Raw genomic sequence first — 20459 nt, 5'->3', positions numbered from 1 at the left:
TTGTTGTCAAATGGGTTTTATTTTATGAATCTTCAAGAGCCTATAAATGAAAAAAAAAATCACTACAATTAAAATACATACTGTATACGCATATATGTGCACAGTCACATTCAACTTCAGCTTTAAAGATATTTAATAAAAAGACTTGCAGTATTTCAAATACAATGTAATACTTTCTCAGGTTAAAAAAAGAACACATTGACCCTGTGCAAGTGATTTCCCCTTAATTAATGCCAATTAGTTTTTACAGCCATGACCACATACTTACTTACACATAATTAAAAATAAACACAAGGCACTTTGGTAGTACAGCAAGGGTGATGATGATCTAATTTGTTACTTAGAATCTCACCAAGCCTTTTTATATAAATATGTACAAAATATCCCTTTAAGAAAACAGTGTAACCCCTGAATAGTCCAGTATACTAATAGATCCTATCAATCAATCGTTTGATGTTCTGTCCAAAAACACTCCAAATGGTTTGTATAGCCATGCTGTCAAGTAGCCTGGGAACTGTACCAAATAACTAAGTCTTTGGTTTAGTGTTTACAGATCAACAAAGGAGTTAAGAGTCCTGCGTAGGGCGTTGGTCTCAGAAGTTAGGTGACTTACGTAAGGAGGCATGGCCCTGCTCCAGTACTGCAAAATGTAGACATACCTATTCTTTTCCTTTCCTTTAGAGGTGGTGACTAATTTAAAATGTAAACATCGTCTACTTTTTACAGTTATTCAGGGCAACAGTAAATGCTTTATATTTTTATTTACATAAGCCAAAGATTAGTACACATTTCTCTAACTCCACTCCTCTAACCATAAAAGCTTGAATGCCCCTTGGTTGGTTGGTTATTTGACATCTTCAACCTTGAGAAGTGGGTCCACGCCTTAATAGAAAGGTACATAACGCTCTCTTGAGAGGCTAAAGTTCACTACAGGCTTTACTTTCTACTGAAACTCTACTGCTGCCACCTCAACATTAGAAAACACACTTTCCCACTTTCTGATTCAGCTTTTTCTCACTCATTCTATATAATCTCACAGACTTGCCCTTAAAATTTTACCCTTCACCAGTTGTAATTCAATTCCTCATCTTCATTTTCTCATTTTTGTTTTTGGGTCTCAGTTGATAATAGTCCTTCTAGTTTTGCTAATGCCCTTGGTGGGCCATTGGCACACAGTGAATCCACAGGGACACTTTCTCCTGGTCAGTTTCAGGCGAGTCCCAGCCACTGCACAGACACTTGCAGAAACACACATCACTGGTACTGTATACATGCTGTCATATACAACCATGTTGTATAACTTTTGTGTATTTATTTTTTTGCCCCAGGTGCAGTATGTACTGTCTTTCTCTTATCCTCTCTAATTCCCTCAGTCACGTTCATACAAGCTCATTTAAAGGCACGTTGTCCTACCTTTTGTCTGATCGGTGAAACATTTGCCCATAAAATCAGTATGCAAGCAGTCACTCTTCTTCCTCTCAGTCACCATATATGGTAAAAATAGTACCAGGTCTTGGCAAACAGGCACATTCCGAACTCAGTGACTTTAGTTTGTTTTCAGCATTTTTACACAGTATATTGTCTTTTCAAGTTTTATTACTTGGTGTGAAAATCCAGGAAAGGCTGCAGTGTAGAGCCATAGAGGTACTTTGATAGTGTTGTTGGCACAAACAGGCAATGCGTCTTTTTGATCATCTTGCATAAATAGTTTCCATATAAAAGGTCGCTCCTCCATCTTTAGTTATCCCAGGTTATTCCCCATCTGTTAACAGAACAACAGGGATAACAGTGAATGCAACAAAGTATAAACTCCCACCTATTTTCATCTTATTTTCCCCTCCTTCAGCCTTTTGAGGATTCAAGGGGCAGTCCTCAGAACACTTTTTTACTTATCTTAACAAGTTTAATATAACCAGTATACTAGCAAAGGTAACACCAAATTCAGTTGTGTTTAAACTAAAATAATAAGTAACCAAGTCGTAGTACTGGACTATTAGTGTACATATACACCAATGAATAGTAGCTCATCCACCAAAATTTATTTTCACAGCTTAAAAGCAGGCTGTCAAACATTATATCTCTGCTTAGGAATAAAAAACAACTTTCAATTATACAAACAGCATCATTATTTCAGTATTTTCTATAATTATGTAGACCATGTATAAAAAATATCATTAAAATTTTGCTCAAACACATTAAAAAAAAATACATTCTTAAGCTAACTTAACAACAAACTTAATTAAAAGTAAAGCAATTTGCTATATCTTAGCATGAGTAATAACGTGTCATTTTATGGCTCAGAAGGTAGCAAAGATGTTGTTCTCTCATATTTTTACACATATATAATTGTACTGCATTCCAGTGATTTTCTAAGTGGGGGCTTCCAGGGAGTGCTAGGCCTCAGCAAAATGCTGTTTTGCTAATTTAAAAAATGAAAATGTGTTATCATCATGTGAATTATAAAATATGATTTCTGATAATATATAGCATATGGAAATCTTGTTTGTGGTGCCCATCTTTCAAACTGCCTGCCAATCAAAACATAATTCATAACATCAAAAGCTAACAGTGTCGACCTGGACCAGTCTCCACCTGCCATGAAGCCCTGCTCTGCTCCTGAAATTTAGCACCAACTCAAGAATGGACATGTTTTCGAACATGAAAAGGCCTGATGAGCAGACCAACAACCTTGCTGATAAAAGCTCGGCTGCAAATAATCCAAAAAACTCCTGGCCGACTAAACCTCAAAATTATGACTCAACATACATAAAATATGGATTTACTGTCACATGTAAGAATGGATACGAGTGCCCCACATGTGTTCTGTACTTTAAGACCCTTTTAAATGTGTGTTTAAAACCAAGTAAAGTTCAGTGTTACTTGAAATAAAAGCACCCAGCAGAGGCTGAAAAAAACAGCTTTCTCGTTTTTTTTAAAGACGTCTTACAAAAAGGCGGCCTGACCATAAGCTAATGCTATTTGCTATTGTACTTGATCAATCAAAAAGGTTTGATTTGGTCTTTATTTGAAACATCTCAGGTTTTGTAATGTAATTTAAGCTGAAACCCTGATTCCACATGACCATCTCTTCAATATTATGTTTCTACTCTACTACACTAATTTTGTTCATATCTCCTTCCCATCCACGCTGCAAGAATCATCCTTGCAGTGATAGACTACCTCAAAGCGGCTGTAGACCTTCTTCTCCTTCCTCAAACTCTCTATCCTCTTCAGCAATCCCTCCCGTTCCTGGACGTTGCCCTGCGGTCGCAGAAATCGATTCCATTTTAAGGAGTTCTGTCTCTCCAGGCCCTTCTCCCCGGCATCACTATCTCTGTCCCCTCCTGTTTCTTCTCGCTCCACTCGGTTCTTCTGACTGTTGGCTGAGATCTGCTCTAGAATGACTTTCGTGTCGTCTCGTAGGTTGCTACTGAAGAGAACAGAGCTGCCCGGAGCCTGGTATCGAGATGGGCCTGATGTGTTGGTTGATGTCTTGTGATTGGCTGTAGTTTGGTCAGTTGTGGTAGGCCCTGTATCTTTAGCTGATGCAGTCTGCTTTTTGCTTGACTCTCCAGTGACCTCTATGACCGTGCTCATGCTCCTGTCGTCTCCTGAAGATCTCTTTTCTTTATCCTTGGGCCCGAGGATCCCCTTTAGCCTCTGAGTCTGCTTCTTTAAGAAGTCAAGTGTCTTACCGTCACTCTTTCCCTCACCAAGTGTGTTGATGGATGTATTAGATCCCATAACTTTTTGCAGTCCTTCTTCACGTGACATAGTTGAAGAACTATGAGAGCGGCTCTTTTTCATTTCACTCTTCTCTGCATCTGTCGCATCTGTGGTCAGAATCTCCTCACCACAGGAGATGCGGCGAGGATTCAGTCCTTTGAGCTTCAACTGATCCCTCCTGAAGAGCTTAGGCGAAGGAAGGGGCTTCAGAGACTTGAATATGTCCTTCTTCTGACCATCAGACGCATTCTCTTCTTTTTGAGGTTGAGTTGTCTCTGAGGGTTTCAGGTAGCTGGCAGGAGGCTTGGCAGAGGTTACAGGTGGTTTTGAGGAACTAACTGAAGGTCTGCGAGTGAGCTCTGCCAGTTTCGTAGAGATGTCTGTCTTCTTTGGTTCACTTTCTGCTGAAGTAACAGATACAGTTGGGATCTTTGGAGCCGTCACTGGGTTTAGGGAATGTTTATCAGAAAGGTCTGGCTTTTTTTCAGCAGGCTCTGTGGCTTTTATCTGTGACTCTGTCATTCTTGAGGCTTTTCTCTTGGCAGCCAGATCTTTGAAATACTGCAGTCGACTGGCAGGGTCATTCATGTTCAGTGATGTTATGACTTCAGATTTCTCGACAGTCAGTGTCATCTTTACCTCTTCCTCAGTTTTCTGAGGCTCCTCTTTTGCTTTAATCTCATCTTTCAATCGCATCTCCCTTTCCTCTCGCTGTCGCTGTTGTTCTTTCTCCTTCTCCTTCTCTTTTTCTTCTTTCTCTTCCTCCTTTTGTTTTTCCTCTTTCTCTTTCTCCTTTTGTTTCTCATGATCTTTTTCCTCAGCTTTCTTTCTCCACTCAAAAGGCTCACGAGACAATGACCTCCTCTTCTCAAGGATCTGGGCTACAATCGATGAAGTGCGTACTGTGTCTAATTGCTCATCTTCTTCTGTGGCTGGTTTTAGGCCCAGGCTTCCACTGTGTATCTCTGCCTTGGAAGATGAGAAAATAAGCGAGGATCGCAGACGAGAGCTACGTTGAAGGAGTGGGTTAACACGTGAGCGGAATGATTCATGTTTAGACAGGAAGAGATCTTTACCCTCTTTCACCTCCACATCTACACCCATCTCCCTTGATGCACCCCTCTCTGCATCTCTTTCCCTTTCCTTTGCTGCCTCCCTCTGTTTTTTCTCCAGTATAGATGGCTTTAAGTCACTGACTGATGAAAGCAGTTCCTTGGTTGTTGTTGGGTCAGTGTCTTTACTGTGGCTCTCAGGTAACACAGGCTTTCCAAAACGTGGTCTCAGGATATCTGGTTTGGGTTTGGGAGCTACTTTTGGTGGCTCCTTTATTCCAAAGCGGGGAGCTGAAGTTTCAGTGGCAGTTGGCTGCTGAGATGGCAGGGGATCTTCAAATGCATCAGGCCCCATGGGTTGAGGCAGACCTTCTTCTCCACCGTCCTCATAAGTGCTGAGATAGGAGTGGATTCTCCAACTCCTCAGGCCTTGCCTAGCATCTGCATCTTGATCATGCTCTTGATCGGATTGTCTGGGAAAATGTTTCTTCTCTGCTGGATGGAGCTGCGTGGGTGAGCTCTGACAGGCAAATGCCTGACCTATGCTTGGCCTCTTGTTGGAGGAACCTCCTTCATATCTCCCAGCTAATGGAGGTGCCTGTTGCCCCACAGGTCCTCTCAAGTCATCCGATGAAAAGTAGTCTCGACCAGGTGGAGGCTCCGGATCAGAGCGAAAGCTCGAGTCCGAATACTGGTCAATTGAGAGATGTGGAGGACGACCTCGAAGTCTGTCGTAGTGTCCGTGTCCAGAACCTGGCCCAGGCCCTTCACTGTAGAAATGGCTACTTTGGGTCTGCTCCCTGTAAAAAAAAATAAATTGGTACTTATTTGTTCATTGTTGTGTGTAAAGACGTGCTCACATAAGACACGATGATTCTAAATACTTTGGAGTCTAAACAGTTGTAGGTATTAAACAGTTAACTACCTGTGGAAGTCTGTCTCATCCAGATTATTCATGACTCTGTGCTTCATGTATTGCCTCGAAGATGTGTAGCTTTCTTGGGTTCCCTCTGCATAGCTGTGTCTCTTGAAGGCACTCATCTCCATCTGCCGGGAAACTATAGACCTTCCCTGCTCCAAGAATGACTGCTGCAGACGAAACTGTTGCTGGGAATACTTCCCGATTGTAATTCCTGCCCCAGGTTCAACGGTATGACGGAATGGGTCGTTCCTCCGGAAAGGAAGTGCAGAGTCTCCATAGGGAAAGGCAGAGGGAATTTCAGGTTGCCTGCGATAACCTATGGGGTTACGCAAAGACTGGGTCCTCTTCAAACCAAACTGGGTGCCAAAGAGACTGCTGTTGCTGCTGGTGTCAGAGATAGCAAGTGCTCCATCAGGTTGATCGATGACTAGAGGCTCTGATTGGGCAAAGAGAATGCGAAACTCTTCATCAAATGTGGCAACCAGCTCCCCGAGGAAGAGGTGGGCCATGCTGCGGTGGAGCTTCTCATAGGACCACATGAAACTACAGGAGAACAAGAGAACCACAGAGGCAATTAAATTATTTGCATTTACAGAATGAATGACATGGGAGTCCTAGCAATTTAATGAACCCCAAATAAACAGAATTAAATGACCCTGTCACCTGTAGTTGCCACTGAGTACAGCCCTGCAGTCAGCCAGTAGGAAACGATCTTTCACCTGCCCCTTAAACGATTTCCCTGTCCTAGAATAATAGGTGACTCCTGCCACAGTCCTGACACGCATCATCTGTAAAACAAATAACATTCATGTTACGAACACATGTAAGCCTTATTGGAAATATAATAAATGCCAAAGGATACCAGACTATTGGCTCAGCCTTTAAGGAAATGTAATTAATGAAAAGGCACACTTACAGGAATATGTTCCAAGTTGACTTTGCAATTGATGACCATAGAGACAAAGTGATGAGCTTCCTGCTCATCCAGCAGAATGTAAACGGGCACATGGCGGGCTGCTGCAGCCAAGAGGTCAGCAAAAATATCAACATCTGTGAACCTGTCCATCACCACAGCAATGACCTGGAGAAGAGGAGCAAACACAAGACAACTGGTCAAGGATAAGTCAGTCTAATATGGTCTTTGTTAGTCTGTGCAAGCAGAGTCTCCTCCATCCTGAAGGACCCCTCACACAGTATGTTTGTTCTCCTGCAATCAAGCAGGTTTCATATCAGAACCAGTTCTGAAAGGTTCTGTAACAATATTTGTAATAACTGTTATACTTCTCACAGTTAGTCTGTCTTAGTCTGCTCACTGTTGTGTTTTGTTTTTTGGCTCCATTGCAATCTATTTATTCTGCTACAGTGGTCACTACATACAGGTGTTCATACTGCATTTTATATCCCAGCAGGCAAATGCCCTCAAAGTTTATAGTTATGTTGTAGTTGTAATTGTCCTTTTTTAAAATGAGTTATTAAGGTATTTAAAATCATAACTACTTCAATTTACATAAACTGAAGAAACTTTGGAAGCGGCAGCTGTTCACCATACATTTTAACATTATGCTCTCAAAAAAGTACTGTATGAAATATCTACATGTTTGTGATACTTTTGATTATATTGCAATAAGATTTCTCATCTAAGTGAAAATTAAATTTGATGTTAAGACTAACTTATTTACTGTATATGCTATGATTAGGCCTAATTAAATACTAAATGAAAATATTGCAAATATTGTGCATTATACCGAAAAACACCTCTCAACCAAATAACTGAGAAATGTACATGTAACCACACTCAGTGTGTCAGCAAAACAATTTTACAGATCAAGTATGGTATAGTCACACAGGAGGGATCCCCCTCCTCCTTAAAGCTACTACAAGGGCCTTTCGTATTTTGTTGATTTTTGGAGGCCCCTGTGAACAAAAGCAATTTCCACAGTAATAACTACAAAATATAACATTGAAAATAAAATTGTGTAAATAAAAATCTTCCTGGTTCAAACTTTTCACTCAATGTAACTTTTCCTTGGAAAATGTAAACACAGGCTCATTTCATCTGATTCCTGGAGAATGTGACCTGGTGGCACATATTAAGAACAACTATACAGAAATAGCCAGTCTTCCCCTGGATAGTGTCATTAACTTTAGTAGTTCTTACATGGGGATCTGTAACCCTTTAAATACAGAAAAAAATGACAAAATTTCTGCTACATAAAATTATATAAGTATGTAAAGAATGTGGATCCAGGAGACACTGAACAACTTCAGGTGAAATCAATCAGGCTGCCTTATGTGATTTAAGTAAATTACTTTGTGTGACTCTCCTGAGTCACACTTAGGCCTATAAAATGTGTCACAGTAAGAGACAGCCATGTACTGACAGGGCCCACCACACCAACAGGTTTGACTGCTTGTGACATTTGCCATCAACACTTGCTACGTGCTTATTAAATTTTTGATTTAGCCAAAGACCAGTTAGCAAAAAATTCATCTGCAAGGGAGTGGTGGCAAAGTTGGCAGTGACAGATAAAGAGTGTGAAAGTAACAGTGAGTTAACTATGAGATAGTATAACCCACACACACCAGTCCCTGGCAGCCCTTTATCTCAATGAGAGATAACGTCTCATTTGTATGGTACATACTGACTAAACAGACAAAGGGGACAGTCAGTAGTAAGAGATTGTGTGTGTTTTTATTATAGGTGTTTCCCATCCGGCCACTTTTAAAAAGTAGTGTGTCTGCATGGAACAGAAAACATAACATAGCATATTTCTAAGTGTACACACCGAATAAATGTGAATTTAACAATGTGTAGACTGCTTTGATCTAATCTTCAGACGAATTTCTTTCTCAGAGATACCTGCTGATACCAGCAAACCGGATATGCAAGTTTAACTCCTCCCGTGATTCCTGTCCCTCCCTTTTACTTACTTGCATTGCATTCTTGATGAGTCTCCTGGCTTGCTCCTTGATGCTCGGCATGTCTGGGTCGGAGGGGTTGACCAGAGTGGTGACTTCTGTGGGCCCCATGAAGCTGTGCTGTGGCAGCGGCCAGCCCAGGTCCAGCCCCGGGGCAGCCAGGTCTGACTGCACCGGCCAGTAGGTGTCGGAGGAGCCATCAACCTCACTGCCTACCTCGTGGTATGTCAGCTCTGGGACGCTGGAGGCCCGGTTGGGTGTCTGGATCGTGGACTTGATAAATTCGATTTCTGGTTGTGCCAGGAAACTGACCACGTCTGCAGTCTGGAGGAACTCATAGTAGCCCTGGTGGGAAAGGAGACACAGATAATTTCATCATAATACTATTGTATATATCTTTATTTTAAATACATATAAACATGTAAAAACACTCAAAAAGACAACTGCAGTGTTACCTGTATGTCATTTTCTATCAGAGCATCAATAGCTAGACGGTACTCCTCCCGGTAATGTGGGGGCAGGTAGTTAGGGTCAAGGGGGTTATCTCCAATCGATGAACTCTGAGATCGGTGTGCCATGGTTGGAGAGAGGTGTGGGGTCAGAGGTCAGGGCTCAGGGGTGGGAGGAGGAATTTGAGCCTGGGCAGAAAAGTCAGAAAGAAAGAAGAGAAATTAACTTTTATTTTGTTGAAGGATATATTGTCCCAGAAAAATTGCAATAAACAATATTGTCAGAATGAGAGACGGGACTGAGCTGATTTATTATCAGCATCTTGGGCTTAAATGCCATATTATCAGATGTTAGACTACAGTTACCTATTCATGTTCCTTCATATTTGAAAAATCTACACTGTACACATGTAAACATTAATAATCACCTTGATCTTAAAATACAGATGGCATATTTTCTTCCATAACATAAAAGGTCTACAGCTATCCTGAAGAAAGTTACTAGGCACCTCACTCATGGTGTAACAATAAACCAGCCCAAAAATGACAATTGCCAATATAAACCACCATGTTCTGAGCAAACACATAAAAACAAATTACAAACACATTGCAGACACAAACAAAAAAAAAAAAAAGAAAGAAAGAAATATGTGCCTTTTGGAACATAAATCAGCAAACTTAAACTCTCAGCAATGCATCATGGGAAATGACGGCAGTATCCGTGGCACATGTGAACGTCACAAGCCACAATCCTACAGCGCCCCGCAATGGGTGGAGGAGGCCATTACACAAGTCCAAGGCACTAGAGCATGAATTTAAACAAGCTTTCCAGATGGTGAAAACTGACTGGATGTGTACCCAAACACAAGTTTATTTTTCAGCTTTATAACCTTACACATAATATTATTAATAATAATAATAATAATAATAATAATAATAATAATAATAATAATAATAGGGAGAAGAAGAAGAAGAAATTCAGATATTGGAATCAGAACTGATAAAAAGTGGATTAGTTCATCTCTACTCCTTTTAAGAACATTTTATATAATATAATATCATAATAATGAAAAAATGCAAGTACACCCTTTCAAAGAGCACTGGACTTTTGAATCAGACAGCAGACAATTACAGGACAGAAGCAACTTCACCACAAATGACAGCAAAGTGTGAGTTATCTTCTGTTAGTTCAGTGTGGGCTCTGGAAAGAAAAGCATAGCGCTGCACCAACGTCTTTTAATAATAGGGAAAACCCTGCTGTTTATTCTGGCATCAAGGTGGCTAAAGTGTTTGGGACATTCTTAAGTAAACAAGCACACAAGTGAACACAATATCTTATGATATATGGACCTGATCTCACAAGTTTTTGCTGACCTTGTTAAGATGATAACATAATGGGACTGGCCTGATTGCACAATTAAATAACATCTTATGATTTTAATTTACTCAGATGCGTATACAGCCTGTTTTTGAGTTTTTGAGAAGTAACATAGTTTTCTAAGAATCTCAGAGCAAGCAAAATAGCGTGCACATACACGAGACAACTAAATAAGACACCACTCCTCCATCTGTGATATACAATACTCACAACTGAACTAAATATTCCCTTGGGTGGTGAGAGGAAGAGCACTTTGTGTCAGGATACACAAGCAGACAGATTACCTATAACCTCTTACACAAAGCAGCTATTGTTGCTGGGTCAAAGCCTGAGAAGTAAGTTTAGCGAGTACACCTTTCATATTAACACGCCTTCACCAGCACACAACATCACAGCACTCCACAGAAATACTTTCTTTCCCAGCCGAGGGCCACATGTCTACATTTACAAGACAAATTAATGCAGTCAAGGGGAGAAAGATGTAAATTCTTATATAAACCATCAAGTTGTGTTTAGTGTATTTAAATGACAGTGGATGGTTTGTTTTGTATGTATGATTTCTAATAATATAAAAATACAAATACATGCATCACTTTTACTAAACTAAAAATAATTGATGACAACTATTTCCATATAATCTTTGATTGGATGACCTTATTTTCCTTATCTTGGGACAATAATAAAGATCAATAAAAGGAGTCTTCTGTATTGTCGACTCAACTAAAAGTTGACATGACTTAGTTCTCATTTATGGTATCACACACCCTGCTTAACTGTCCTTTTGACGTAACGTTAGGCTACTATTCAGCAACAAAATATCCTGCTTGCGATAGCACCAATGATTAGGTGAAATTCAATCTGGCTTGTGAGAAAACTGCACATAAGGGTAAGAAGAACAGGATGTGGAAAATACAATGGCAGAAAGAGAAGGACGAAAGTCGAGTGAGAGAAAAAAGGAGGCCTAAGGAAGGCAAGGTGAGGTGTATAGACAGGTTCTCTCATATCTGCTAAATAATTTTCATGCTGGTGCATCACACTTCAAGTTGCTACTTCTGGATGAAGTCCAGAATGAAATCCGTGTCAGCCGTAACACACAAATTGGTCTAGGCGAGTGCGATGAGTAAGCTATTAGCTATGCCACGACTTGAACGGACAAAGTTAATTTCAGGTAGTGAAAGGAACATTGTTACATAACAGACTGTTTAATGGAGAAAGCGAGCATCTAGAAGGTTCGGATTCACTTCACAGAGTCAAAATTATCAACGTTTTTCACATAATCTATCCGCAAAGTAATCAGTTCATTAGATACTCCAAGCCCAAAAGAGACAAGACAGATGGAAGACAAAGACAACTAAACCAAACACAACCAGGAGGGACACAACAAAAATTAGGGCTGTAGCTGATGATTATGTTCATTACTGATTCCTCTGCAGAGTTTTTTCATGATTAATAAATCAAAAGTTTAGTCACTAAAATGTCAAAAGACTATGTAAAATATGTAAAAAACCAACAGTCAAAACCCCAGAGATTCTTGATTTACTATCATAAATGACAACAGAAAACAGCAGCGAATCCTTACATTTAAGAGGATGGAAGGAGCAAATGTTTCACGTTTTAGCTTGAAAAATGACTGAAATGATAATCAAAATAGCTGGCAACTAATTTCTTTGAGTACATTAATCAGTGAATTGTTGCAGCTCCAATCTGTAAATTATCCTCACAAATAATGAACCATTTGTACATAACATGTCAGAAAGATCAAAATTTCTTTGAAGTCTAAGGCAGTCCCATCAAATAGTTTGTGATGTCTCACCAACAGTTAAAACCTAAGACTGTTCAGGTTACTTTAAAAAAGAAATGCAACATATTCTCACAATTGTCTGCTTGAAAAAATGACTCAAAACAATTAGTTTATTATCAGAAAAGTTGCAGATTGGCAGCATTAAGGTAGGGCCCTATAGTTTCTGTAATCACATAATCACAGCCAGAATCATTGAACTGAGAATTTTAAAAAGCCACAACACAAGAAAACAAGATTTCATAGGGGCCTGCACTCAGTCACTGCAAAGCTGACAGCAAATTTGAAATATTACTATGTGATGTGTTGTTATAAATAAGTAATTTATTCAATACATATTTTTAAAATCAACTATAGCAGGGTTTTACAACAAATTTAACACTGTGGCAAACCCTGAGTGTCACAATACCAGATTTTTAAACTTTGATCCAATACTAATATATATATATATATGTGTGTATATATAAATATACATCTTTCAATACCTCTGCAGAAGAAAAATAGAAAACAGGACAAATTTTGTTATTAACAACCTCCATCATTATTTGACATCTGTTAATTATTTTGTGGTTCACTGTATCTGCTTCAAAAAGATAAAGCAGATGATCGCTGCCACTTGTAAGAATCTGTTTGGCATTAGATGAAGGAAGCAGAACGGGGAGGTCTCAGGCTAGATTCCAGCCCACAACACAGTTTCATGTGTTATGCACCATCAAACGAGCCAACCAGGACAGCCCCTCATTGATATTTAATGTGGTCCCGACAGCTGCACTGGATTGTCATCTGATGGTGGAGACGTAGGGTAACAACCACTGAACAGTTCGAGTATCCAGAGTAGGCTGGTAAATCTCAGACATATAAAGTACAAAGTACATGGGTTCTTTCTGCACATTGCAGCTTGTGGCCAAAACAGGAAGTGTTTTTGACTGTGTGTATAAATCACCATGGAAATGTACAGCCCTAGAAACTGCGGTTGATTGACAGTCTTGAGCACCTGATCAGGGTGTGTGTGTGTGTGTATGTGTGTGTACCATGGGGTCTGAGTAGGAGGGTGAGTAGGTGACTTGTAAGGTTATACCTGCTTTTGAGGTGTATGTGACGTGTTTTCTGTAAACTTCCAGGCACGCTTAGAGATTACTGGCGAAAGCAAAGGATCCAAGTTCTAACCCGCAATCACCGGGAGAAGCCGGTTAGTCAGAGGCCTGGTGAGTCATCGGGTAGCCCAGCCTGGCCAGATAACTTGCAACACGCTGGACTGTGGTGATTCATCTGCTGGCAAAATGGCTGACATCCTGTTTCCTTACTCCCTTTTAGCCATAGAAATTAGGCCTTTGCGGTAGGATGTTCCCTTTTAAAAGTTCCATGGTGGGCAGGGAGGCATGTTAGGCGCACATACCGTATACTGCCTGTATGGAATAATTCTGCTCCTGCCAAGTTTCTTATATGGAAGAATCAAACGCACTTTTATCTGTTTCATTTTGTTCTTCATTTTAAAGAAATCTAGCAGCCTGGGGCTTGATCAGCATAATAGTGAATTGTGCTGAGGCAGCAGTAACGTGCATACCTGAGGACTTGTATAACAGCCATAAACTGAGTGATGTGCACCTACGTGTGCTCGGCATTATGTTTAAACCTCAGAAAAGCCATCAAACATGAGCAGCAACACAGACGGGAAAAAAACCCACTGTGAGGGCCTTTCGAATTATAAAATAGTTAATTACTGCTGTTCTTGTTTTGCAATTACAAAAACAAAGATTATTTTAATTATTTTCATTATCAATAAGAGTTGTCATGATACCGTAATTTTTTACCATGATATAATATTATTGAAAAATGATACTTAGTAGCTCTTTTGATCCCACTGCCAACAGAAAAAAAAAATCCTGGGTACACAAAAAATAGTTTTTTTTTTCTTTCTTTAAATTAAGAACCTGCTGGTACAGAAAAAAGTCAAAGAACACTAATCTGGTCTGGTTTCGCTGCAAGCCAAATTTCAGGCTGAACAAGAAAGACTGAACTGAACTGAGGTACTGAATTGATGAGCACTTGATCATTTGTTTTATAACTTTGGTACTTTCAATACTACAATTTTAGTGGTCCTCTTTTGTGCTATTTTTGGGCAACTTGTTGTGCCCGCAGCACACCGTAAAGGCAGCCAAAATCTCAAACTCATATCCGTGCTGCCTCTATAACCAACCTAACCATGGGGGCAACGAGTACTAGCCAATCAGAGGCAGAAATCCCAGAGTGTGGGTGAGGGGGTAAAAAAGGTGTCAATCAGTCAGGGTCTTTGATGTACCTAATAATTCCCACTGTCAGGGAACTGTATTCTGTAGTCTGTATTGAAAAATGAGTGCATGCAAAGTACTGATTTAGTAAATTAGAAATTAATTATTTTTCAGTGAAAATCTGAATTCTAATGCAAAAACGATCATTCCCACTATTCATATTGCACATCATAATCGCAATTTCAGTTAAAATAATTGCAATATGATGTTTTTACCGTATCATGCCACCCTAGGTAAAAGTTTATTACTTCAGTACAGTGACCTGATGTCATTTTGGACAAGACAGTTAAACTGTAAAATATCCTGCTTCTATTACATATCTTTGTCAGAAGCGTTTGATAATATCTGTCTGAAAATTTCTGTCCAAAAATCTAGTATAGGTCCTAATTTTTACTTAAGACGGATTGATTGATTATCAGAATTGTTGATGATTACAACACTCCACCTGGGAGGAACATGGCAAACCGGTGCAAATGGACCCTGAGGTGAATTTGAGCTAAGTGGGTGACTCAGGAGCACAGTAGCACTGAACAGAGCCCGGGGTATCTTTTCCACCCTCCTGACCTCTGGGTCACTGCAGAATGAATCAACAGAAGAATTGCACAACGTAAGAACCATGACAGACTCTCTCCAGCTCACCTGGATGACTGGTAGGGTATTCAAACAAATACTGCTGCTTTGTTTGTTGTTATAGCAACTGCAATAAGCATCGAATGGTAGATAGTGACACATGATAACAGAGATCTTTCACTCTCTGTTCCTCCCTTGGTTGTAAAGCTTTCTGTTGGCCACACAAGGACAAGCCGGCCCTAAATGTACCATCAACAAAGCCAGTTTGAAACACTAAACCACCACAGGGTCAGCAACCGACTGCAGCTCCTCCATGCTGATAAATCCAATATTCAGATGTGCCGAATGTTTGCTCACTAAGCGTGTTAACAGCTCATTCTCTGCATTCTTGCATGAAGACTGGAGAGAGGGAGAGAAGGAACACATGAAGAGCTGATTGAGGGAAAAATGTTTTATCTGTCTCAACATGTGAATCAGAGAAATAAGCCCGAGGAGACACAAACTATGAGTCCAAAAAATATTTTCACTCTCTCTCTGTCTCTCTCATCTGAACACACCTCACTGAACAAACAGATTGATCCGACATACCTCTCCGGTCGGTTCATTTTGAGTGATAATTCGGTGTGAATGCAGCGAGAAAACAATACCTGAGAACAGGTTTGGGAGGGATGAGCCTATAATCTCCCACTGCTGCTCCTGTCACAACCTTTCAGTGCCACTTTCTCATCAGATTGACACACGCAAGACATAGATACAGAAAGACGAGAGCAGACAGAGAGCAGAAACTTGTCTCTCTGTGTATCATCACACCTCATCTCAACTGTTGAATGCCACAAACACGACAGCTTCCATCAGGTGAATGCACGCTGTGTGTGAGAACACATGGCAGCGCAGATCCTCCCTTTTTCTAAATGTGTTTTTACGCAGCGGCACTGCTAGAAAAACAGGTCCTCTGAGGTCGTCGTCATCTGTTCCAACTGCCTTAATGTCTGCGGTCACCTTCGGCAGTGGAAAACCCAACAATTAAAGAATAAAAAATGTTTCTACTTTAGATTCCTCTCCCCTCCCACAGCACAACGTCGCTCATACATGTCATACAACCCCCTGTGCAAATAGACAATAACCCCTTGTAGCACATACAATGCAAACAAAGCTATGAATGGGATGCGGCCTCGGCCATATGGCTAGTGTGACAAGATGAAATCTGTAATGGGAAGCACGCAAGCACAAAGACACCACAGAGACGCTGGCACTACAAACTTTTCCCCCTAAAATTATAACCACATGTTGGACTATTCCTATCCAGTGAGTCACTTTGAATGAGACGAGGCAAAGCCTGTAAATGTGAAGTTTGAATCAATACCAGGGTTGCAAAGTTTGTGCATTTTACTTGAAAACACTAACAATAGATTGATCATTAATAATTAATAAGATACAAAAGGCACATTTTTTTTCTCATTATTATTTTTACCTCTTTTCTCATTTTGAGTTTAATTTTAAGTTTCCTTACTCAACAAATGACTCCGTCAGACAGAACAATGAGACAAATGATTATAAATGAGGCACAATTACTGCCCATTCTAGGCGACCGATTAATTAGCAATAAATACATTTTTAATCAGTCAAACTCTTAATGGTGGTTAATCGATTTACTGATTAATCATTAACATCTGTAATCACTGCATTGCGTGTTTAGGTCAAAAGTGATCAGTGTCTCTAATACAGATATGATCAGAGCCTATAGATCTATAAGTCTTGAGCAGAGACAAGAGTGACATTAGGCTTGGGTCTCATTTGCATTCTAATTATTCTGATTCCCATACTGATTCTGTTTATTTTATTATTCATTATTCATTATTATTTATTATTCTATTTTGGTTCTTGGCGATTCTAAACTCCGATTCTTTGAGTGTCCTTCAGCGTTCATGACAGTAGAGTTGTGTGAAATGCTAATTACCATGGATTAATGTTACCAGTGGAAACACTGAACCAAGTTAACGTTAGCTAGATAACCATAACAACAGTGGTCTCTTTTCTGGTTTCTTGAATATTTTGGGGTTTACTGAGGCTACTTTACTAAGAAAGAGGAGTATCCCATCCTTATAAAGCATTTTGTAGCATAGCAGTTGCTAACCTGAGATGATAGTTACACGACTCGAACAATTTGTGCTGTTCTCCTGTTTTACTACCTGCAGATACTACTGAAATAATGCTGGATGTGATTTGCATTCAAGTGACATGTCTATATGAGCAGACAGATGGCCAGGAGGACATACGTTAGGTGTTTGCAGTACATGGTTTATTTGAAACTAATGCAAGTGAAATTTGCGTAGGACTCAATAAGCAGAAATTAACATTTCTTAATAATTGCTTTTGAATCGTAGTTTTGGAGTAGATTCTTATTCATGCTCAAAAGACAAGGTTGCATGTTGATTAGAAGGCGGTGGCCCAGTCTTACGTCACCATTTATCTCTAAATTAGAGGGATCTCAAGTTGGCCTAATGACATGACCTGTGATGCATACAGTACATAGCATTGTGCAACCAGAGCATTAGACATGCTCGTAAAAGTGTCTCTGCCCTTTCAAGCATTATTTATCACCTCCAGCTCACTACAACACAGAGCAGACAAAGCTCTAAAGTTACCCAGTCTGGAAAAAGTAGCCGTTTTTCTCTTTCTTGGATGTTTTCAGTGGCTCGTCAGTGCCAGCCAGCCAACGCGGAGCCTACTGTGAACTTGCGCTAAAACAACAATACTGTTCAGGTTTTGCAATGCACAGCAGCAGCTACCTGGATGACTTAATCCTTTGTAAACTTCCTGTTGAGGAAAGTAAGCAGCATTTCACTTTTTTATTCCACATGCGTAAAAAGAATAGAATAGAATAGCATAAAATAGAATAGATATATCTAGGATACAGATATTAAACCAGGTGGATATTAGAATAGAACATAAAAGAATATAATAGAGTGGGATACAATTAGAATAGAGCATGGGACATAGAACATCATAGGATATCTTTAAAGAACAGGACACAATAGAATAGAATAGAATAGAATAGAATAGAATAGAATAGAATAGAACAGAATAGAATAGACATAATTAGGATACAGATACCAAACCAAAAAGAGATAACATTAGAATAGAATTAGAGGTGCAACAACTTGATTATGAATCGATTATTAAATTAATCACCAAGTATTTTGTTAATTGATTAATCGGTTTGAGTAATTCTTCAAAATTCTCTAATTTCAGCATCTTTAACATATATATATTTTCTGGTTTCTTTAGTCCTTTGTGAGAGTAAACTGGACAAAACCAGACATTTGAGGATGTTATTTGGGGCTCTGGGAAACAATGATTTACATTTTTCACCATTTTCTGACATTTTATAGATCAAACAACTAATCGATTAATCAACAATGAAAATAATCATTATTTGCAGCCCTAATTAGAATAGAGCATGGGACAGCATATTCAGTTCATCACAGGATACATTTAAAGGTTTGTAAAACTGTGTAGAATAGAATACATTAGAATAGAATAGGACAGATTAGAATAGAGCAGAATAGAATAGAGCAGAATAGAATAGACCCTTTGTACAAATAGTTCTTTTGTCCCAGTTTGCACCAAGTAAATTTTTCTAGTTTCCTTGGCTTGAACTTGTAAAGTTGTCTCTTATTTCCACTCCGTACCTCCTAACTTTGCAGCAGAGCTCCTCTCTTCTTCTTTTCTTTGTATCGACGGTGAACCGGCCGGTGTGCGTCTCCTCGTCCTGTCGGTGCGTCACATTCCTCAGACCGGACAAGAACTCCACCCAAACCCCCGGAGTGCACCCTCCGGTGCCGACCAGCTCGGACCAGGCGAGGAGAGGCGAGGCTTCACGGACACCAGGCCCGGGCTGAGCGCTTCACTCGGCGGTGTGAGGACCTCCGGATCCGCCGCCTCTATGCGGCACAGAGCGGCGCGGTGAATGAGGAAGGAGCGGGCGGACTCCTGGTAGACAGGCAGGGCTTTTCCCACCGGTGTGACTCCTCCCAAACCCGTTGATCACTGGGAACACAAAACCATTGGAAGTTCACTCCCAGTGGCATATTTCAAAAGTGCTGCTTGCCCTTATGTCATGGCTGGTAATTGGTGTTTATAGCCTTCATGAAACAGAGGAAAAGTTCTCCAAACCTTTACCCCACAACTCTTTCAGCAGCTAGCCTGGTTCAAATAAATGAGGCTATTCCACTCTTCTTGCACTGACCCTTTGCACTTGTTTTGTCTGTAAACCTCATGTTGTCTTTCAAGCCTTGTCTGTGGCCTAGTGATGGGACCTGGATCTCATGGCTCTGTTCCATTTCAAGTTTTCTTTTTTTTAAGATCCTGGGGTTACTGGGTTTATCTGCAAAACAATCACCGTGATAATGATAGGGTAAGACTTTCATGTGTGGAGGAGCACTAAATCATTCGTATTACCAGACTTGCATTGCAAATGTTACAGAAGATCAGGGGCGTAACTATACCAAGTGCAGGCAGTGTGTGTGTGGGGTGGGCGGGTGATGCCATGAAGTGGCGGGCAGAAATCATGTTTGTATACGTGGTAATATTAAAGTTTCACACATGTTGCGTTTAGACATGTTCGTTGACCTTGTTCCTCACTCTCTTACATATACCATGTTTGAAGTCGTAGCAGCTTAAGGCTGGTAGGAAATGATAAGCTTGAATAAATAATGGATTGTTCTACATTTGCAGTAAATATTCATGCAAACATTTGGGACAATGTAAGTACACAACTCAACAAAATATATAGCATAGAGCTTGCGATTTTAGACTTAATACAGAAATGTTACATATAGCTTTGAAGGAGTAGAGAAAGAAACACTGCTTGTTTGTACTGTATAAATATCAAATGCAGCACCATTGCCCCTAGAAAAAAATAACATTTCAGTCAGCCCTGCTTTGTATTTGCATTTTTACGGGTTGACAATAAAGTCCTCTTGAGTACCTGACTGACTGGCAGTGTGTTGGATTTAGTGGCATCTAGTGATGAGCTTGTAGATTGCAAACACCTTGTCTCGCTCTACCCTTTTCTAGCATGTAGGAGGACCTACTGTGGCCATGAAACTTGTGCAAAACACAAATGGCAGTGAGCCAGTGTTTGGTTTGCCCATTATTGGCTCCTGTAAAAACATGCTGGTGCAACATGGCGAATTCTGTGGAAGAGGACCTGCACATTCTGTAGATATAAACAGCTCATTCTACAAAGTAACAGGTAGTCTAACTAAGGCTGTCAAATACATGTAAATGTATAATACTTGGGGTACTAAACTAAAGTCATAATAGGTTGTAAGTAAGTAGTCACAAAGTAGCAC

General features: G+C 40.0%; 1 protein-coding gene across 2 annotated transcripts; it reads right to left on the bottom strand.

The window, feature by feature from the left end:
* Positions 1-115: 115 nt before the first annotated feature.
* Positions 116-19047, bottom strand: sack1hb (scaffolding CK1 anchoring protein Hb). 2 transcript variants are annotated; one of them, XM_084738833.1, is made up of 8 exons: positions 18795-19047; positions 9075-9257; positions 8632-8964; positions 6617-6781; positions 6364-6488; positions 5704-6243; positions 3181-5578; positions 116-1762 (listed from the first exon to the last, which is right to left on the bottom strand). In XM_084738833.1, the coding sequence occupies exons 2-8, from the start codon at positions 9195-9197 to the stop codon at positions 1742-1744; spliced, it is 3705 nt and encodes a 1234-aa protein (XP_084594959.1). In that variant the 5' UTR covers positions 9198-9257; positions 18795-19047; the 3' UTR covers positions 116-1741. The 2 variants fall into 2 exon arrangements, with proteins under 2 accessions (XP_084594959.1, XP_084594958.1); XM_084738832.1 differs by lacking the exon at positions 116-1762 and having other exon boundaries at positions 2775-5578.
* Positions 19048-20459: the final 1412 nt, after the last annotated feature.

The sequence above is a fragment of the Lutjanus erythropterus genome, chromosome 16 (assembly GCF_056507025.1).
Source record: "Lutjanus erythropterus isolate fLutEry1 chromosome 16, fLutEry1.hap2, whole genome shotgun sequence".
Lineage (NCBI taxonomy): Eukaryota > Metazoa > Chordata > Actinopteri > Lutjaniformes > Lutjanidae > Lutjanus > Lutjanus erythropterus.
This window is presented reverse-complemented; position numbering and strand designations above follow the sequence as displayed.